Below are 18,399 nucleotides of genomic sequence, written 5' to 3'. Positions count from 1 at the left end.
AAAGCAACATAAACTCACATTGGCAGTCTGTCAGTCAGAACAAGTTTAATGATTTTTTTTTATAAAGGTAGCAAAACCACACTGAATATTGATGACAAAGACAAGAACGAGAAAAGCTACAATTGCTGATTAACCTAGCTCATACAGTAGGTTTTACAACAACTTATATCCAGACAGATTCCTAATTAAAACTTGGCTGTTTTGTTTTTTCATCCACACAATGCAGTTTATGGAGTGGCCGGTACACAGTCTCTTGTTATCACTGTTATCACTGGGATGGTCTGGGCTTCATTGCTGATCCCTCTAGTTTGAATCTCCATTCTTTTTGAAGCCTCAAGCTGCTGCACTGTGCTGCTTTCAACAGGCTCCACTGTTTTATCGACACTCCTCTACAAGCTTCAGACATCAGTGCACCGGTCCAATATGGACACTGTCTGACTCTCACACAAGGCTGCAGACAGCTCAGTGTACACATGAAGTGGCTTTTAGAGTAACATGCTATTGCTACATACAAGCAAAGTCAAAGCGGCAGTATTGCACCAAGAAGCATTTCAAAAAGCAATGGTGGAATGTTGAGTGAATGATTCATTTTGCACATTTACATTTAACATAAAGCAACAACCGCATCTAAGACAGTCAAGTGAGAAAACAGTTTCCTTCACAAAGAATTTATTAACAAAGAAAATACACCAATTCACTCCTTCTTGTAATAGCACATGATGAGAATGGCCTACCTTTAGTGTCATTTGTAAAACCACACAACTAATAAAAATGTTAAAGCTCTCAAAGTTGCACTTGCAGTGATTACCTACAGTATATGAGTATATACATATGAAATATACTTCTATGTACATTCATCTTTATGGAGTCTATTCACACTATACAGAGAAGTGAAATGTAAATGTACTAAAACACATCTGACAGGTAACATAAATAGGATACAGTTTACCCAGTGCCCCGTGCAGGGAGGGGGCCTCACACAGTCTGTAATGGGCATTGCTCATTAGACAACATGTGCCCACCAAGATGATTTGTACCCAGGGCCCAAAATTTAATGCTACACCCCTGAACATAAACAATAATGACAGTCATTTTGGAACTTCTTAGTTTATGGGGAGGTCTTGATCAAATCACATATTACCACTAGGCTCAATCAAACTGTTTTGTTTGTATTATTTTGAATTCACATATTTATTTTGAAATGCTTGTAATAATGCTTTACAATTGGCCAATTTAGATTTTCTGAAGTGTTTCAATATTTTGACATTGACTTTGCACTTTGAACTTGTTCTGTCCCTGGGTACCATCACTCTGGAGTTGTATTTTAATTTTCAGCCTGTAATGTCTCTTTGTCCTCTCAGTGACTCTACTTTGCTCTGTCAGTGGTGCCCTCTGCCTCTTTCTGTATTGGCTGCGATCTCTTTCGTGACCCGTGCAATCTCCTGTCCGTCTGTCTGTCACTGGGTCGGTCCTGCCTCAGCCCAAACCTCTGGTGGAAGTCATACATATTTCACTGCACCATCTGCCACTGCTCACACAGTGGGTTAGTGCACACTCACTGTTGACAGGGAGAGTTAAAGGGCCTTTAGAGAAAGCATCTTTTGAAGTGTAAATGCAGAGACAAGTGCCTGATCAACTGCAATCCGAGCTTGACTGAGCAAATGTACTAAAAAGGGACAGGAGACTTCAAAGGATACTTTCGGATTTGTTTACATTATACCCTTACAAAAGTCTAAAGTTTAAAGTTTCAGGACTCAGTTCAAACTTAATTTAGGAGTGTAAATTAGAAAAATGTTATTTGATTAATTATTATACACATATTTTTTCCTACAAGGTTGAGAGAGTTGAGTCAGGAGGAGCAACAGACAGGAAAATCTGTAAAAACTCAATTGGCAAATAATTTCAAGGAGTAACAACAGTTGTATGTAGCAACAGCAGGAAGAAAAAGCCTCACTTTTAGATTCCTTTGCCATTAATCATATATTACCACTATTTCAATCAAATGATCATCATAAATTCCTTTTCAACAGTTTTCTGTTATTTACGGATGCATTTTTTAAACTTACACTAGTGTTATGGGGTTTTCTGTAGTCCATTCCCCATATTCAGTCATATAGGGCCATACTCCCTAACAAGATTTATAATAATTCCCATTGCCCCATTCAATAATGCTCCACATACTTAAACTTCACATACTTTTTACATGAAAGATCTACTTATAAACATGTTACAAGCACATCGGACATTTCCAGCTCATTCAGAAAGAAGGTTAACCTCTAAACTCTAAAACAATGTTGTGATGTAGTTTTAATCTCTTTATAAATAGAGAGAGAAATCAGAGCTGTGCAGTGCCAACATCTTTTGAGCAGACATAGTTTAAGCTTCCTGGGTGGTTCAGCTATTGAGCCCGCTAATTGCTAATCCTGTCAGTTTAATTAAAGTTTAAAACAGGAGTCTTATAACCATCTGAGCAAGTGTCTTTGTCAGGATGAAGTGTCTTTGCAGATAAAAAATAGCTCAGGGCTGAGGAGGGGGCTTTTCTTATTTCCGCAGCCCCCTTCATGTTGTGTGTCATAGCCATGCACTGATTTACCTCATTACATTACTATTGGGCTACAGTTTATGGGCTTCCTGGACGAGCCCCCAAATATATGCAAATATTGCTATTGAGGCATACTTGTAAATGTAGCTGTTCTAGTTTTGGTTTTGTGGCTTTCAAATTTAATCAGATTCACAAGGTAAAGATTGTTCCAAATGTGAATTTAACCTTGAAAGCTTTGGAATGACACATAGTTCTTGCACTCGACCAGCCACACAGTGTAACAAATGGTGGGTAGATGTTGACTCATCAAGCACAAATAGCTTACATTTCAAGGGAAAAAATAATAGAATAACCTAAATCATCTGCCACACTATAATAATTAATTTTGCCTTGACCCTTGATTAAGAATAATCAGTGTTAAAAACATGGCAAGATACTGTAATTTTTGCCCTTGCCTAAAACTGCTCATAGAAATCTCCAGCCTCTTATTTGTATATCAAAATTGCTCAGATAGCTGTCATTTTTACTGACAACTTGCCTCATATTTCTGAAAACCTCACTAAAACGCTTTTTACTAAAATGTGTCTACTTCATAATAACGCTTCGCTTTCTCTTCTCACATCTGCAACCTTCTAGGCTTCTCCCCAGCCTCAGCACACCTCTGCTTTAAAGTTGTGCCACTTTGATTTATTTTCTTGCAGAGAACAAAAGTAGACCTAAACTCTCCTGTGTAAAGCACACTCACGGTTAGACAGGTGGGTTCGACTTAGGCCTTCAATAGCGGCACAATGGTGTTTGTTTTGCAGGTCTATACTCATCTCTCTCTTTCTCTCTACGTCTCTAATCTATTGGTACTTCTGATCGAGAGCCAGACGGAAACAACTGTTACCTCCCGCCCCAGTGAATAACAAGCAGCACAAAGCAGGTCTGATGCCAAGTGCCGGGTCGTCAAACGCACTTGGCACGCGCATCTGGGTGTGATTGTGAAGGCAGACATATTGGGCAAATATTGTAGGGTTATATGCAATACAGAGAAGGATGCAAGAGGTACTCCAAGAAGATTTGTCTTCACACATATTTAGTTATTTGTAGGAGTACCCTTTTCACCAGTTTTCTGTGCAAAAATGACAGCAGAATATTTACAGTCATTAACATCAATAAAGAGAGTGCTTGTTAAATTCATATCATGCATGTGCCTTTTATCCATCTATATCAAAATTGGGAGTTCCTTGAGGAAATTTACATCAACACAGGAGCTAAAGTAACTAAATAAATAATAATAATAATAATAATAATAATAATAATAATAATAATAAGCACTTGAACTCTATTTGAACTTGAACTCCTCACTGCTGGGAATGGCCTATCTCATCACAAACCAAAATAACATAGTGGAGTAAGAATGATATTTAGAAGAGGGCTTTCTGAGTGTGATGTCCAGGCTGCAGGACACAGAGGAGGGACACTTTTGTTCAGAGGGCTGTTACTCACCTCAAACTTCTCAGACATAGGATATGCTGACCCTACCTGACCAGTCTTCCTGTTAAACGGCACTGAGAACTTTGACTGAGAGAGTGAAAATGTGTTTCAGCTCAACTGAAGTTTCCTTTAAGCTCAATAAAGTATCCATCTATCTATGTATCTAGAACAAGCCAACAGGGATCAGATGATTCATAATAAAGTTGTTCTGTAGCTTCACTAGTATTGAGTGTAGCCTCTTCTTTTGTTTACCATGGACTTTTTAGTCAGCCACCTGTGTGTTAGTGACTGCTTTGATCTGTTTTACTGCAGCTGACACTGTTGGCAAATGCACCTTTCATTTATTCAGTTGGCCCTATACAACCTTCACAGTGTCAGCATGCTACAAAAATGAAAAAAAAAAACGACTTAAGCTCGAGCTTGTACACATATAAAAACAAATCAATCATGTGCTGTCCTTTCTGTAACAATGATCTTCGATCAGTGTCAGGTTGGTAGCACTTCCCATTTATTTGGTTGTTTCTGATGCTCTATTCAGATTATGGGCCCAGAGCATCTCAGTGCCTCCCCAGATGACAGAGTAGTTGTGGACTTTATTGAGCCAGGAATCTTGAGACACCAAATTTGGTTTCTCTGATTCCTTGAAGGCAGAATTAGAAAGTCTCAATTTGATTAGCAGAGTCAGTCTCACTCCAGATTTGTGCTTGGCTTAGTAAAAAGCAGAGGTTTTAGAGTGTAGGTGTTTGGCCAATATTTTCAATGTGTTTCAGTATTCCATTCAATAAAATATGTTGATTATTACATTCTCAATGACAAAGTAACGTGACTTGATATGATGAAATTGGGGAGGTTGCCCATTTGGGGCTTTAGAGAGCTATGCTTTCTTTAGTCAAAATTCAAAAGTCAAAGGTTTGATCAAAGTCATGTAGGATGTAGGTTTCTTTTAACTGATGGATACAAGTGTGCTAACATTCTTCAAACCTGTAATAGAATTACATAAAATGTCCATAACAAATGTATAGGCTATTACGTATCATATTTGTCATCTTTAAATTATCACAAAAACAAGCTCCCACCAGCATTACTGTTACTATTATTGTTGTGTTTTTATCTGTTTCCTGTTTGGTTCAGTGTAGCACTAGTAATCTTACTTAACACAGACTTTGTGAAACTACATGTGTCTGTACAAAGCTGGTATAGTACGATGATAATGTTTAGACTTTCTCTAAAGGATTACTAAACTGAAAGGCAGTGAATATGCATGAAATACCCCTTTAAAGATAAATTATCAAAAAGACCTCCAGGCTTTTAACATGCAGTTGTAAATCCTCAACCCTGACCGAGAAGAGGACACCAGTGGAAAGTCCAGAGATGGGAGACAAAATACAGTTTATGTTTGAGTGAGGTCCTTTGGTGAGTGCTGCTTATATCCAGAGGAGAGGCAGCAGAACTGAGGGCAGGAAGAGGAGGAGGGGGGCTGCTGTGGGCTGGGGGGAACTGGCTCGTAGGGACTCCTGGTTGATCTTCTCCTGGTTATTTGAGGAGGCAGAGCTCGAGGCTGAGGAGTGGCTGGTGCGTCTGGAGCACATCTCATACAGGTTTCCAGAGAACTGCATCTTCTTGGACTCCTGACGTAGAGACTCCCAAACTGCTGCTGCCTCGTCAGGACAGCCCGCCATAGCCACATTAGCACAGTCGTGAAACTCATCCCAGGACCTAAAGCCGAAACAGAAGAATATTTTCAGTGGCTGATCAGATCAGTGAGGATTGCATTTTTATACCAAATGATTTGGTAAGAGGTGGCATTGCGTGTATTTAACCCTGACTTTAAAATGGCCAACATCTTTCACCAAGAAGGAAATACAATCAATGATAGCAGATTTGAAAATACAAATGTGGTCTTCTTTATTGAAAGCACAGATGTACACATCCAATGTACGGGTTGTATCACACAGTAGTAAAACATGATTAAGTTCTGAGACAAATGCCTTCTTTGAATTCATCAGACTTTCCTTTCAAACCTCATCAGCCTGAATCTACAAGGTTAGTTACTGTTCAAATACTTTAACTATGACGTAAGAAATGGACGTCACCAGCACAGATGCAGTCTATGTGATTGTTCCTGCAGATGACAATGAAACAAACAGTAAACAATAAACAGTGAGTCAATGAAGTCAACGTGTCAAGGAAATGCCCTGCAGTCTTTTGTAAGAAATGGTACATGGAAGTTCTATGATTCACTGCACTTAACAATGCATTTCCTGCCATTAAAAGATTATTGAGTTAAACATTTTGTAGGCAACCTGATAAAACAAAATGGTAGTCCCATAAAATCCAGAGAAACAGACTAATTTCTCCACCATAACAAAGGAGAGCCATGGGCAACAACACTGAAAAATAACATTTTACTTTTGCTCACTTGATTAGATAGCATGGTCCATACATTTATAAAGGCACTGCTTAAACCCCTATAGATTGTGTCTTGAGTCTTTCCAGTATAATAACAGCCTGTTAATTCTCTCCTGCAAAGTCGTCTCTCAGGAAATCCACTGTGAGTGTGAACTGACTGCAGCAGCAGAAAGCACGAGCAGATGGCTCTGTTCAAATGTGTCCGACAGAGAAACTCCTGCTCCAAACCCCCTCTGAGCTAAAACCAAACAACACCAAATCCATTCAGAAACAGACAAGCGGGAGAAGTAACCACTCTTCATTTAGGTTTTCCAATATTCAATAGTCAATCATTCTTTAAAATAATATAGGCCAGGGCACATGAAATATCAAAGCTGGCCTTTCTCTTTCTTTTTGCATAACTTTTCTTGTGGTGAGCCTGATTTTCTTCATGGAGATGTATCTAGCATTTTTACTATGAGCAGGCTCATCTCTCTGGTGTCGTCATTTGCTTGTTACCGTGGAGATAGGTAAGTTTAATGCCACTGAGACAAAGTAGTGTAGCAGCAATGTAGCATCTCATGTAATCAGATCTTTGATTATAATATATTATTATATATTAATATATTCTTAGGTTTCATTTTCTCTAATAGCAGCCTGCTTATAAAGTCCCAAAATAACTCTTTGGCACATGTCAGCTACATCAAGCTTTAATCTTGAAACATATAGATGAATCTAGACGAGACGAGAGCAAACAGTCTTAGCTTTTTGCAGCATTAAAAGTCAAGTTGAGATCTCACATCTGATCTTCAAACATCATACGAATTTTTAAAAGGCACAGTTCGGAGGACATCTCTTATTTGTACTCCGTCATTTTAAGGACGTCTGCCTCTGATCATAAAGTCTAAAAAGTAACATACACATAATAAAACATTCCTTATTCCTCTTTGACAGACTCACATCCTCGCTCTCTCGCTGTCAGTCCACTCATAACTGATGTGTGTGGCATGGCCAGATGCATCACCAGTTGTAGAGAGATTGGATTTATAGATGAGTGTCCCATAATGACAGTGCATATGTGGAGGGCGAGATCTGGCCTCAGGCCAGCCTCACAGTCTGGAGGGCCGTCCTGACAAAGCAGCTTTTACCTGCTGCAGCGAGAGAAAGAGAGAGAAAGAGACAGAGAGAGGGAGAGAGACAGAGAGAGAGAGAAAGAGAGAGGAGGGAAAAAGCTAGAAAGAGAGACAGACAGAGAGACAGAGGGGATGGGGGGGGGGGGGGGGGGGGGGGGGCAGCATTTATCTACAGTGGGCCTAAGCCAAGATGATGACCATGTCAGAAAGTGGGGAGGAAGTGTTCTGTGCAGTATAAACCAGGCAGCAAGTTCCAGAGTGGAGCTTTTGTTTGTAAAAGCTGCCATATCAAAATGACATGAATTTCACTTGGCATTGTAACCTACACTTTTTGCTCATCTGCATTGGTCAGTGCATTCACAGCGACAGATACTTAATGCACCAATCAAACAAAAAAGGATTCCTGCACCAAGATGTTTATCACCAAAACATGTGCAGCACTGCATTCATTTAATCTCAGTCATATTGTTGAGTTATTGCCATGTGTTTCTAAGAATGCTATATTGTGTAGTGTTTTGGATAATCATGAGCAGGCATATGTGTTCAGTTTGCTCTCTCTGTAAATAAGCTTTCACAAGGAAACAGCAACATTGGCCAGTCGACACCTAAAGATGTTTTGCTATTTCATTTAATCACCATGCATCCATAGATTTATATGGGAGATTGTAACTTCAAAGGCCGTTATCTCAAAATGCATTTTTCTCCCATAGGAGCATACAGATCAGATTACACACAGACAACGGACAACAGACAGATTGAACTAGAACCAAACTGTCCAGTCTTTTAACTGTCTAAGTACATTTTTGACAGAATGTACAGAATGATTTGCTGATATCTAATTTTAACTAATCACAACTCTTCAGAAAATGAGGCCAAATTTGATATTTTCTGCCAATAATCAGTAAGCTCTTATTTACTCAAATACTAAACAAGATGTCCAAAGATATTCCAAAATATTTGAAATACATTTCAAATTTCTATCTCTAACTGAACGGTTCAACTCAGTGCCTCACTTTAAGAGTTAACACCACTGTCAAACATTAAGATGTTGAAAGTGTTGAAAGTATCACTGGTGCTATGCCAAAAAAAAAAAAAAAAACTGTTATAAAGCTGCTATTGTTAACTGTCGGAGTAAGCAGGCCTGGCGTTTGCATTATGTCACTGATATTCTCTGGTTTGAGTGCTGAGAGGTGTGTGAGCTCTCAGTCACAGGTGGTGCAGAGACAGCACAAACCCAAAGAGGGCTCTGACAGACAACCAGCTGCAGCGCACTATAATAAACCTCTGGAGAACACTGAGCTGCTGCTGCTTATACTCTGCTCACACCTCACACCATACACACCACACCAGGCTCTTCATTATTTTATTTCACCTATGTTGTTTTGTTAATGTTTACTATTTATATTTTAGATTGAAGTTTGAGCTTATGGGCTGCATGTTCTTTTATTAGAAATGGAAGGTACTATTTGAGTAAAAATTTTCAACAGCATCCAGGCATTTTGGATCACTTTGATATCTGAAAAAATATAAAATTAGCAATCAATATGATTTGTTGAAGTTAAAGAAAAGTGACAAATGAGGGGTGCTGCTGGAGCGTTGGTCCTGTATTTTAGAAAGGATACAGGCCATAGCACAGGGTTCGGGATTATGTTGTCAAACTTAAATAATAAATCAATTTAAAATGCTAAAAACCACACATGGATTACTCTGACACCATAGTGTGAAAAATTTTTTTAACCATAGTAACGCAGAAACCTATCTGATAGTTCCATGGCTGTACTTTATATTGTTTTGGCATACTGAACATTCATCTATATGTACATAAGTTTGAGAGTTTCAAAATTAGGACTGTTGGCATGGCAATTAACATTGTTTTGAATGGTGACAAGTCCACAAAATTGTGTAGATATAATTGAAGATAGCTAATCTGCTAGATGTCACTTTCCAAATAAGAAGTGAGCATGGGCATGTTTCCAGCTCCATGATTCTGGCTTCAATTCACTTTCTATTGAAAAACTGTCACCCCTCGCTCTGTAACTGCTGTAAGGCTATCTGTCCTTTTGATCTTAAAATGTTCATATTTACCTGCTCTACATGATTCTGGTATTTTTATTTTGCTTTTGTGTCTGTAAATGAAGATATGAACAGACAAATCAGTTGACTTCTTTCCCCAAGGTCTCTCCCACTAGCGTTAGCAACAGGTTTGATTTACATTGTTGCTAGGCGCCTGCTCCCTGCTAAAACAGTAGTGCAGACCGGAAGGGGCTTCAACAGCCTCACTCTGGATTGGCGTTTTCATTGCTATGATATTTGCAGTCACTCCAAATTCGCCCCTATAACTGCTAGCCTCACCCCGCTTCATTTGACTGAAGTCGAATGCTATGGGTGATGTCACATTTGTTAATACACTCTATGTGCTCACGCCATGCTCTGTCAAATCAGCATTTGTACGGCACATAAACACCACCACTTTGGGGACATGTTTAGTGCCACTAGACAAACAAGAGTTTTATTTTTGTAATAATTATGAGCTATATTTGTTGTGTGTCATTTAGAGTGGAGAGCAGTGTTTTTTATGCCACTGTAAAATCCACCTTTTTTACTCTGCAACAAGAGAGGCCTTTTATCAGCACTCTGATAGCACAGGCACATCACATGAGGTAATTTTAAGGTCAAGTAGATCCGAGGCATAAATATATCCTCTCTGCACGCTAATTATTCAATAGTCTGAAAATAACCGGACATATATAGATGCAATGTTAGTCTTTGTGAAGGAGCGTTGTGACTGTGCTGTCCAACACATAATGCATCTCGATCAGAGTTACGCAGTTTGAAAGAGACTGAGGGATGACAAGAACACAGTTTGATTAAATCCGCACTCACTTAAGCCCAGTGAACTTCAGAGGGGTCAGGGGCATCAAGTTTCACAGCGGGTTTCCATTCATGTTTTCAGCTTTAAAAATGTTTTCAATCGTTACTTTTACCTCAGCCACACCACTTCCCAATTGAGTTACATAAGGTAAATGGGAAAAATTGGGGCTGCAAAATTTTGGAAAAAATCAAACTGCTTTCTGAGTATTGTAAGAATTGTGATTTATTTGAGAGAAGACTGCAATATGAAATGATAAACTTATCAAAATCCCATGAGTTTCAAAATATGTTTGTAGAGGTCTAAACCTGGTCAATGGTCATATTTTTATATAGCGCTTTTCCACCCTCTAGGCACTCAAAGCACAACCACTCAGCCATTCACACACACACACACACACACACACACACACACACACCCCCACACCAGTGCAGCTTTTATGATTTGATAATTGATTTCCATTTGATAACAAAATATTGAACTCACAAGCACGGGAGGTAGAGATCTGCATTATCTTCTAGAAACAAATTATTTGCTATAAGGTTGCTGTCAGAGTGACCTTTGACCTCTGGACTTTATCCTGTCCTATCATCGTTTTAGCCTGTTTAGCATATTGTAGATTTAGCAGATCCTGTAAGGAAAGTACATAAGGTAATGCACTGTACGGACACCTTTTGACCTTCTGCAAAGTACTGGATCCTAAAACATTTAATATCTTAAAAATAAAGTTATACAATGAAGAGCTGCAAAAAATCCATTTTATCCACAATAGACTGAAAAGAGTAACAACCAAGTAAGCAACATCGTCCTTACGTATGCATTTTATTTGCTTACTACTGAAGAATGCAGCTTAAACAAGGGATTTAAGACCCCTGTTATTAATAGTAACAAGTGAGCCCATTAAAAGTAAGCTTTGTGTATCTTTGCTTTATTGTAAAATCAATCAATTTCTTAAACAAATCTTTTCTCTGCCCATTGTAGCAAACCCCACAGCACCTTTAGGCCAAGTATTTCTTTTGCACCTTGTCTGGCACAAAGTGAATGGGAATGCATAATGTCCAGTGTAAATATGAGGGATAAAGGCAGCCAGGGGCCTCTGGGAGCTCACACTGCTGCAGCCTTGGCCCAGATGCAAATGAACACAGTCTGTTTGAGTGAACAGAAGAAGTGTCTCTGAGTGCACATATGCAGCAAACAGAAAGGCACCATCTATTTCACCTTCTGACAATAAAAACTTTCAAAACCATTGACAAAATATAAATAAGAGAGAGTAAAAAGTGCATTCATTCAATTTTATCCTTCCATCACATTCAAAGCCCCCAATGCCATGACAACCTGTGAGATTTTGTGCTATGAATAAACCTTAACCATAGTGAGGGGATAATAAAGGCTAACCTTAACCTTAAGTATGTATATTGCAGCTCAACAGTTTTTTCTAAAATGCATAAATAATGCCTGACTTGTGAATAAAACATATATACATTTCTTTTTAATCCTCTTACTCTTTCACCGCCCCTGCCCCCCAGTCTGAAAAACGATGATGTTTTTATAATTGTACTAATTCCGTTTTCTACACTGGGAAATACTAAGGCCATACACGACTCTAATGAACTTCTCTGCAGACTGATCTTGGTGAAGTACAGAGTGATAAGTGATGAGGAGAGAGAGGAGGAATGAGGTGAGGACACAGGCGGCTGTATAGAGAGCACTCTGGTTCAGGATTAGGACTTTAATTGGAGCCTGAAGGAATAGAGAGAGTAAGAACATTCAAGTGCCCTGCTGTAGTGCTCTGCAGGCCACTGTGACACCAACACTTACACTACTGCTGATCACACTACTGCTCATGATTTTCACCACTAAAGAAGACATTTATATATTGTTACCATTTTTAAATACTAAAAGGCAGGTTCACTTCTCACTGACTTAAATACAAAGAAGGGTACATTTGTGTCATCTCCAAACGACATGGAACATTTAACAGCTGCTGCTCAGACCTGAGACTACGGCCTGGCACATGCCTGTGGAGAATGTCGGATAGGGAACCTAGGGAGCCTAACCATGGACAGCTCTGTACGCTGAGCATTTTGAAATGTAACCTGCACAAACAGGCAACCAATGAAGTTTGGTTGGTTTGAGTGAATATGTTTTTTCACTCATCCAATTAGCTTGAGTGACTTGCAAAACTCTCAAAACTTTGTCCAGTTGATATAATTTAACCTTCTTGTGCAATGGACCCAATCTGGAAAACTGAGGATATACACAGATGCTTCACTTTGGGCTTCATACTTATTTATGCTGCACCTGTATCTGTAGTGATGGGGAATTTACACAATATTTATAATCTGTTACTTTTGGAACATGTGATACTCACAGTACAAAAATGTACAAAAGTCTTGCAAATAACACCATTCATGAGGTTTTGAATTGCATACTTTTGACTGTCAAACTTCCCCATTACAAAGATAAAAATGTACATATTTAGGAGGCAATGCACTAAGAGGTATGGTATGGTATTGTGGGAGATGCTAATCATGACCTTTAAGAAAACCCCAGAGGGATATCTGATGTGGATAAAGACTGAGAGACTGGGGACAGACCATAGACAGTCAAAGAAGAGTGATTATGGCCAAACTGAGATGTATTATATATTATTAAGAGCTAGGACCACTTATTTATCTTTTTTAATCACATTTACCAACAGGTGCCATGTGTTTTGGGAACAAGTTGGTTCAATCCCAATTCTGTCCCATAGTAACTATTGTGTTCTTAGGCAAGACACATCACCAACATTGCCTATGAACATGGTGTGATCAAATGTATTTTATTTTTTGTCTTTCTTTTTACAATATTCAATAAGTGGTAACACTCTTTAGTAATAAATATAGTTAATGTGCTAATATTCTCCATCATGGGGCGTGTAGCCAAACATTGGAGACGTCACACTCATCTCATCACTATCATTTGACTATTAAAGGTCCTATATTACACAAAATTGATTCTTGTAGAGCTTTGAGCCATGTTATAATGTGACCTGATGATGTTACCTTATCAAAATCATACCTGCATTGTGTTTTGTTTCATTCACACCCTGCATTATTTGTCTGGCTGTATCTCTAAAGCTCAAAATGCTCCATGCTCAATGCTCCACCTTGTGATGTCATGAAGCAGTAGTTTTCAGTTAACAGCTACCTTTTACATTTATTTCAGTAGAGACAGACACTTTCTGGGCTAAAAACATTCAATTTATTCTAGTGAAGGTGTATCGAGTTGAAAAAACACAGTAGAGCACTTCCTGTATTACCACATGACATCACAAGGTGGAACAGAGCGTTTTCTGTTTGTGTGTTGTAGGGTTTGTGTGTTGAACATGTGTGAATGAAAAAAAGCAAAATTAAGTATGTTTATGATTATGAAACAACATTATAATAGACAGACAAATAGCGTAATACAGACCCTTTAATTAGGAATATAAATACTACATATGTACTTATATCTAATCAATGTTGCTATTAAATACATAAACACACTATATATATCTCCTAACTTGTGACAAACCTGCAGTGTTGTTCCCGTGAGAGAGTTCCACATATAAAACAGGCAATAATGAGTCTGCAGCCGTGCGCTCACTGGAGGTGCTCTGTTTCATGTTCATAACTTCATTATAGTCCCCATAAGGCCGCTAATGTCACGCCTGATCGTTTATAATGAAATGTCCCTGGAACAGAAGGGAATCCTCACAAGTGTGTTTTATTCTCAACATGTTTCCACCATCTGCCTACAGAGGCTTTGTACACACAGAAACAATACAATGGGATAGATTGGAAATATAAACTTAAATCCTATCTCATTACCATACATATATAGGCCAAATCCCCACTTGTCTGGCCAGCAAGCCTCCTGCATTGTATTTACCTTCTTTTATTCAGCTAAGGACCCTTAAGCACTTATGAGAAGTTTCTAAAAAGATTTGTTTAGTTTTTTGGTTTTTTTTTTATCTGAAACATATAAAACATTTTCAAGTGTTTATATATAAGCTATGTAAACTATTGTGTAAAGTTATGCTCCGTTCCAATTGTCCTTGGAGGGTAGAACTTGTACTTCAGAGTTTGTATGTTCTAGTTGTAAAGTGCTGTAGTATTAAAGGGCCTCTACTTGATTTTTCCTTATGTGTCTTGCCCCAGTAAAGCTATAATGTAAAAAGAGTCCTTGGGGTCAAAATAAGTCAGCTGTGTACTGCCTGTATCTAATTAAAAAGCATTTTACTGTCCAATATTCAGGAAGTTCACGTTAGCATGTTAGTTGTTGTTAGCTTTACTGTCACGGTAAAACTTTGCACTGGTCTCTAAAAGTTGCTATTATTCAAGTTTTTAAGACAGTAAAAATCAGGTACAGGGTTTTTAAGATATAGTTTAAATGTAAAAACTGGAACTTGGAAAATCTGACCTCCAAAGACAACTTGTATGGCCATTCTCTTGAAGTACTGTAAATAACTATAATAGTACATATATGACATAAATAGTTACAGTGAGTGATTCATACTTAAGCATACCCAATTTCTACTAGACCTATTCTCAATTCCTCTTCCTGTTACAGAATATTGTCAGTATTTTTCCTTTTCCTTACCTCACTTTCAGTCTATCAATTATAAAGGTTACACTACTGATTTAGCTTGCCACTCATTTTGTCAAATTAATACATTAACATCTTCTTATTCTTTTGACCTGGCAGCTGACCTTTGACCTGGAAGTATACTGTCAATGCTGAAGACTCAATCTGATCATTGATTGCTGTAGTTTACAAATGGCTGCTGACAGAAACACTGCACCGAGATGAGCAACGATGCAGCGTGCCACTCACATATTAATATCCTCCGCATGTCCAAGAGGATGCTGCTTGTGTGGAGATGGATGACAGAGAGGGGAAGGAGAGAGCGGCCATGATGGATAGGTACAGGATATAGAGGAGTGAATGAGAAGACCTTGTGAATTTTAACCAGTACATCACGGAAACACAAGGGGCAGATTAACTCTGTTCATGAGGGCTTTTTTTTACTGTACTACGATGTGTCCTGCAACATTAAACATATCTATCTCAAGGGAGACAGATACAGGTCAGATCTGTGGAGAGGTGACTCAGACTTTATCAGACATTACTGAAAAATCTTTGTATAACGCTCAATATTATTTAAATAACTAATACATCAGTGATATATAATTCACTACACGGAGTCGGACACAAGCTCCACTTCTCAGTGAATCCTCTTGGATTGTTTCTCATGTCTGATAACGCTCCTGTCAACATACGTGTTACATGTGGAGTGTGAGAAAGACAGGAGCAAGACCCTGCCACAGGTCAGGAGCAATCTGACATGAGAGCATCTGACACACAAGAAGTGAAAGAGAGAGAGAGGGCTACTACTGATGACAAGTAGATTCTTCTTCACAAGAAATGTTGGCTCTATTTAAATATTCCATGTTAAATAATGTTTGTATTTTGAATAGATTGTCTTTATAGATTGTCAGTATTTCATTTTTAGTTTCAGTTTTGTTTTCTTGTTTCTCTATTTGTTTGTTTAGATTTTTTGTCAGATCATTTCTAAACTTTATTGGAGATGTATAAATGACATTGTAATTATAGCCACATAATTGTATTTTTTAAAATCACAGGAGCTTCAACACAAGCCAGCAGCGGTCTGAGTGCTGTGTCTGCTCATCATACCTACAATTACACTGCATTGCTGTTATAGACCAGAGCTCAGAGAAGATGCGGGTTGTGGTTTAAAATAAGTTTATTCATCTTTAAACAATTTAAATCATCAGGTTTTGTATATTTTAGCAGTTTTAAAGTAACTAACTAGCGGGGCCTAGTGAATATTTTGAGTTAAATACTTTGTACTTGATTACAGTTTTTGCAATTGTACTATACTTGTTTTTTTTTTACATTTTCAATATTCTTACCACCACTGCGTAAAGGTACAGTGATGAAAATCCATGTTTGTCTGATTGAGCCTGGTACTAGAGTACACTGAGCCACTGAGGCACTTATGGCGCATAATAGTGTAGGTATCATTAAATGTGATTGATGAGTGCTGCTGAGATTAAATCAGAGGAGGTGATCAACACTGCAACACCACTGAGCTACTCAGAAGTGAGTGACTGAAGTACAAGGTAAAACACAGGGAACAGCAGGGATCAATAAGACATGGCTATGGAAAAGCACTTGAGGCTAAGGCCTTACCTTAAACACTCAGGTACACTCAGGTTCACACAGAAATGCTACGCTCTCACATTGTAAGTACAGACACACAATCAACATCACAATCGTAGACTGTATACAAAAGTGGACTGAGGAATGTGACATTACCCACAGCATTCAGCTCCAATCAAATAATTTTGGGGACGAGTTCCATGTTTGGAATTCCAGCTGCAAGTATCATAGCAACCAAAGAGCCAATCCAGAGCGAGGCTGTTGAAGGTCTATTCCCGCCTGCACCGCTGGTTTAGCAATCTGTCAATCAAACCTTTTACTAACTCTAGCGTAAGGGACTTTGGGGTATCTTGATTTATGGACAAACTAGCAAAATAAAAATACCAGGATCATGTAGAGCGGGTTAATACAAACATTTTAAGACCAAAATGATGAGCCTGACAGCAGCAGTTACAGAGAGAGGGCAACATTTTTTCAATAGAAAATGAATTGGAGTCATCCATACTCCCTTCCTACCTGGAACGCGGTGACTAGCGGGTTAGCTATGTCCATTTATATATACAGTCTAGGCCCTAGACCACATGTGTCAAACTCAAGGCCCACGGGCCAAATGTGGCCCTCCACATCATTTTATGTGGCCCTCGACAGGGTGAATTAAAAGGTATGATGGTCTTAAAATGTCATTTTATCAGGAGATACACAGTTACACATCCATAGTTTTTACATCTAGGCAAATGCATATGCAATATTTGTAACTTGAATAAGTAATAAAGACAGAAACAGTTAATTATCAAGTTAAAAAGTAGATTAATTGCTCCTCTCTGGGTTGTGTACTCCTCCTTAAGATGAATAATACTTTACAGTGTAGCACTCTGTTGAAACATATGTGCTTCTTGCATTGCTCCTTCAGATATGACTGATGAAACCAAATTGTTATGGTCTACTAGTCGAAACTACCAGATTTAATGTGTTAACATTTTTTTATGTAACTTTACTCTTATTTGAGAAGCCTACAACATTTGGCTGCGCACCTCGTGTTGGAGCTAGAGCGGCAATAATATAGTAAAAAATAACCTTGAACCCATGACTACTTCGGGGCTCACTACACAGACAGTGATCAGAACAAGTCAGGCTAGATTGGAAGAATTCTTCTTTAATTGTCTGAGAACAGATGATGAGTAAGTACAGTGGGGAATTACACAAGTTAGGCTTCGATCTATGGACCACAGATGCACCACCTTATCAATATAACATACAGGAGCGGGCCGAGAAATACTAAAATGCTGGTCTCATCCGTTTTATAAAACCCTGCTTTCATGCTCAGATAATGTACAAGATTTTCCCAGGAGAAGAACAGCTTTGTTTTTATAGCCAAACCGCCTGAACACATTATAAATACTCACATACACACAGTGGAGAGAGCCCTGTGTAGAAAAAAGAAATTTATTTGAGTAATTTTCAAACTATGTTGTGTTAGTTTTATGAGATCTGACTTTCAGTTCCTCCACCAAAGGAGCTAGCCTGTTGCTGGCTGTAGTAAGTCCAAGAGTAATGGAACATTTTTGGTTCTAGTAGAATTTTAATGAGGATCTCTTGGTGAACATGCACATTCACCAAGAGAATGTGGATGAGTTCATACAAGTTTTCTCTGTGTGTTAAAAAAAAAATACAAAAATACAGGAAAAAAAAAAAAAAAACAAAACTGAAGAATGTCCAAGAATATGACAATGACACAGTATTTAAACACAAATATATCATCTTAAATGTAATAATGGGCCATT

The 18,399-nt window shown here is 38.4% G+C and overlaps 1 protein-coding gene across 1 annotated transcript in view; it reads right to left on the bottom strand.

The window, feature by feature from the left end:
• Positions 1–5,221: 5,221 nt before the first annotated feature.
• nrn1la (neuritin 1-like a) overlaps positions 5,222–18,399 on the bottom strand; it is a 49,136-nt gene continuing 35,958 nt past the window's right edge. The window contains exon 4 of the mRNA XM_033967564.2: positions 5,222–5,737. Within this exon, the coding sequence (XP_033823455.1) occupies positions 5,446–5,737 (292 nt within the window). The 3' untranslated portion in view covers positions 5,222–5,445. The remainder of the gene's footprint in view (positions 5,738–18,399) is intronic.

This window comes from Periophthalmus magnuspinnatus, chromosome 6 (assembly GCF_009829125.3).
Source record: "Periophthalmus magnuspinnatus isolate fPerMag1 chromosome 6, fPerMag1.2.pri, whole genome shotgun sequence".
Taxonomy (NCBI): Eukaryota; Metazoa; Chordata; class Actinopteri; order Gobiiformes; family Gobiidae; genus Periophthalmus; species Periophthalmus magnuspinnatus.
This window is presented reverse-complemented; position numbering and strand designations above follow the sequence as displayed.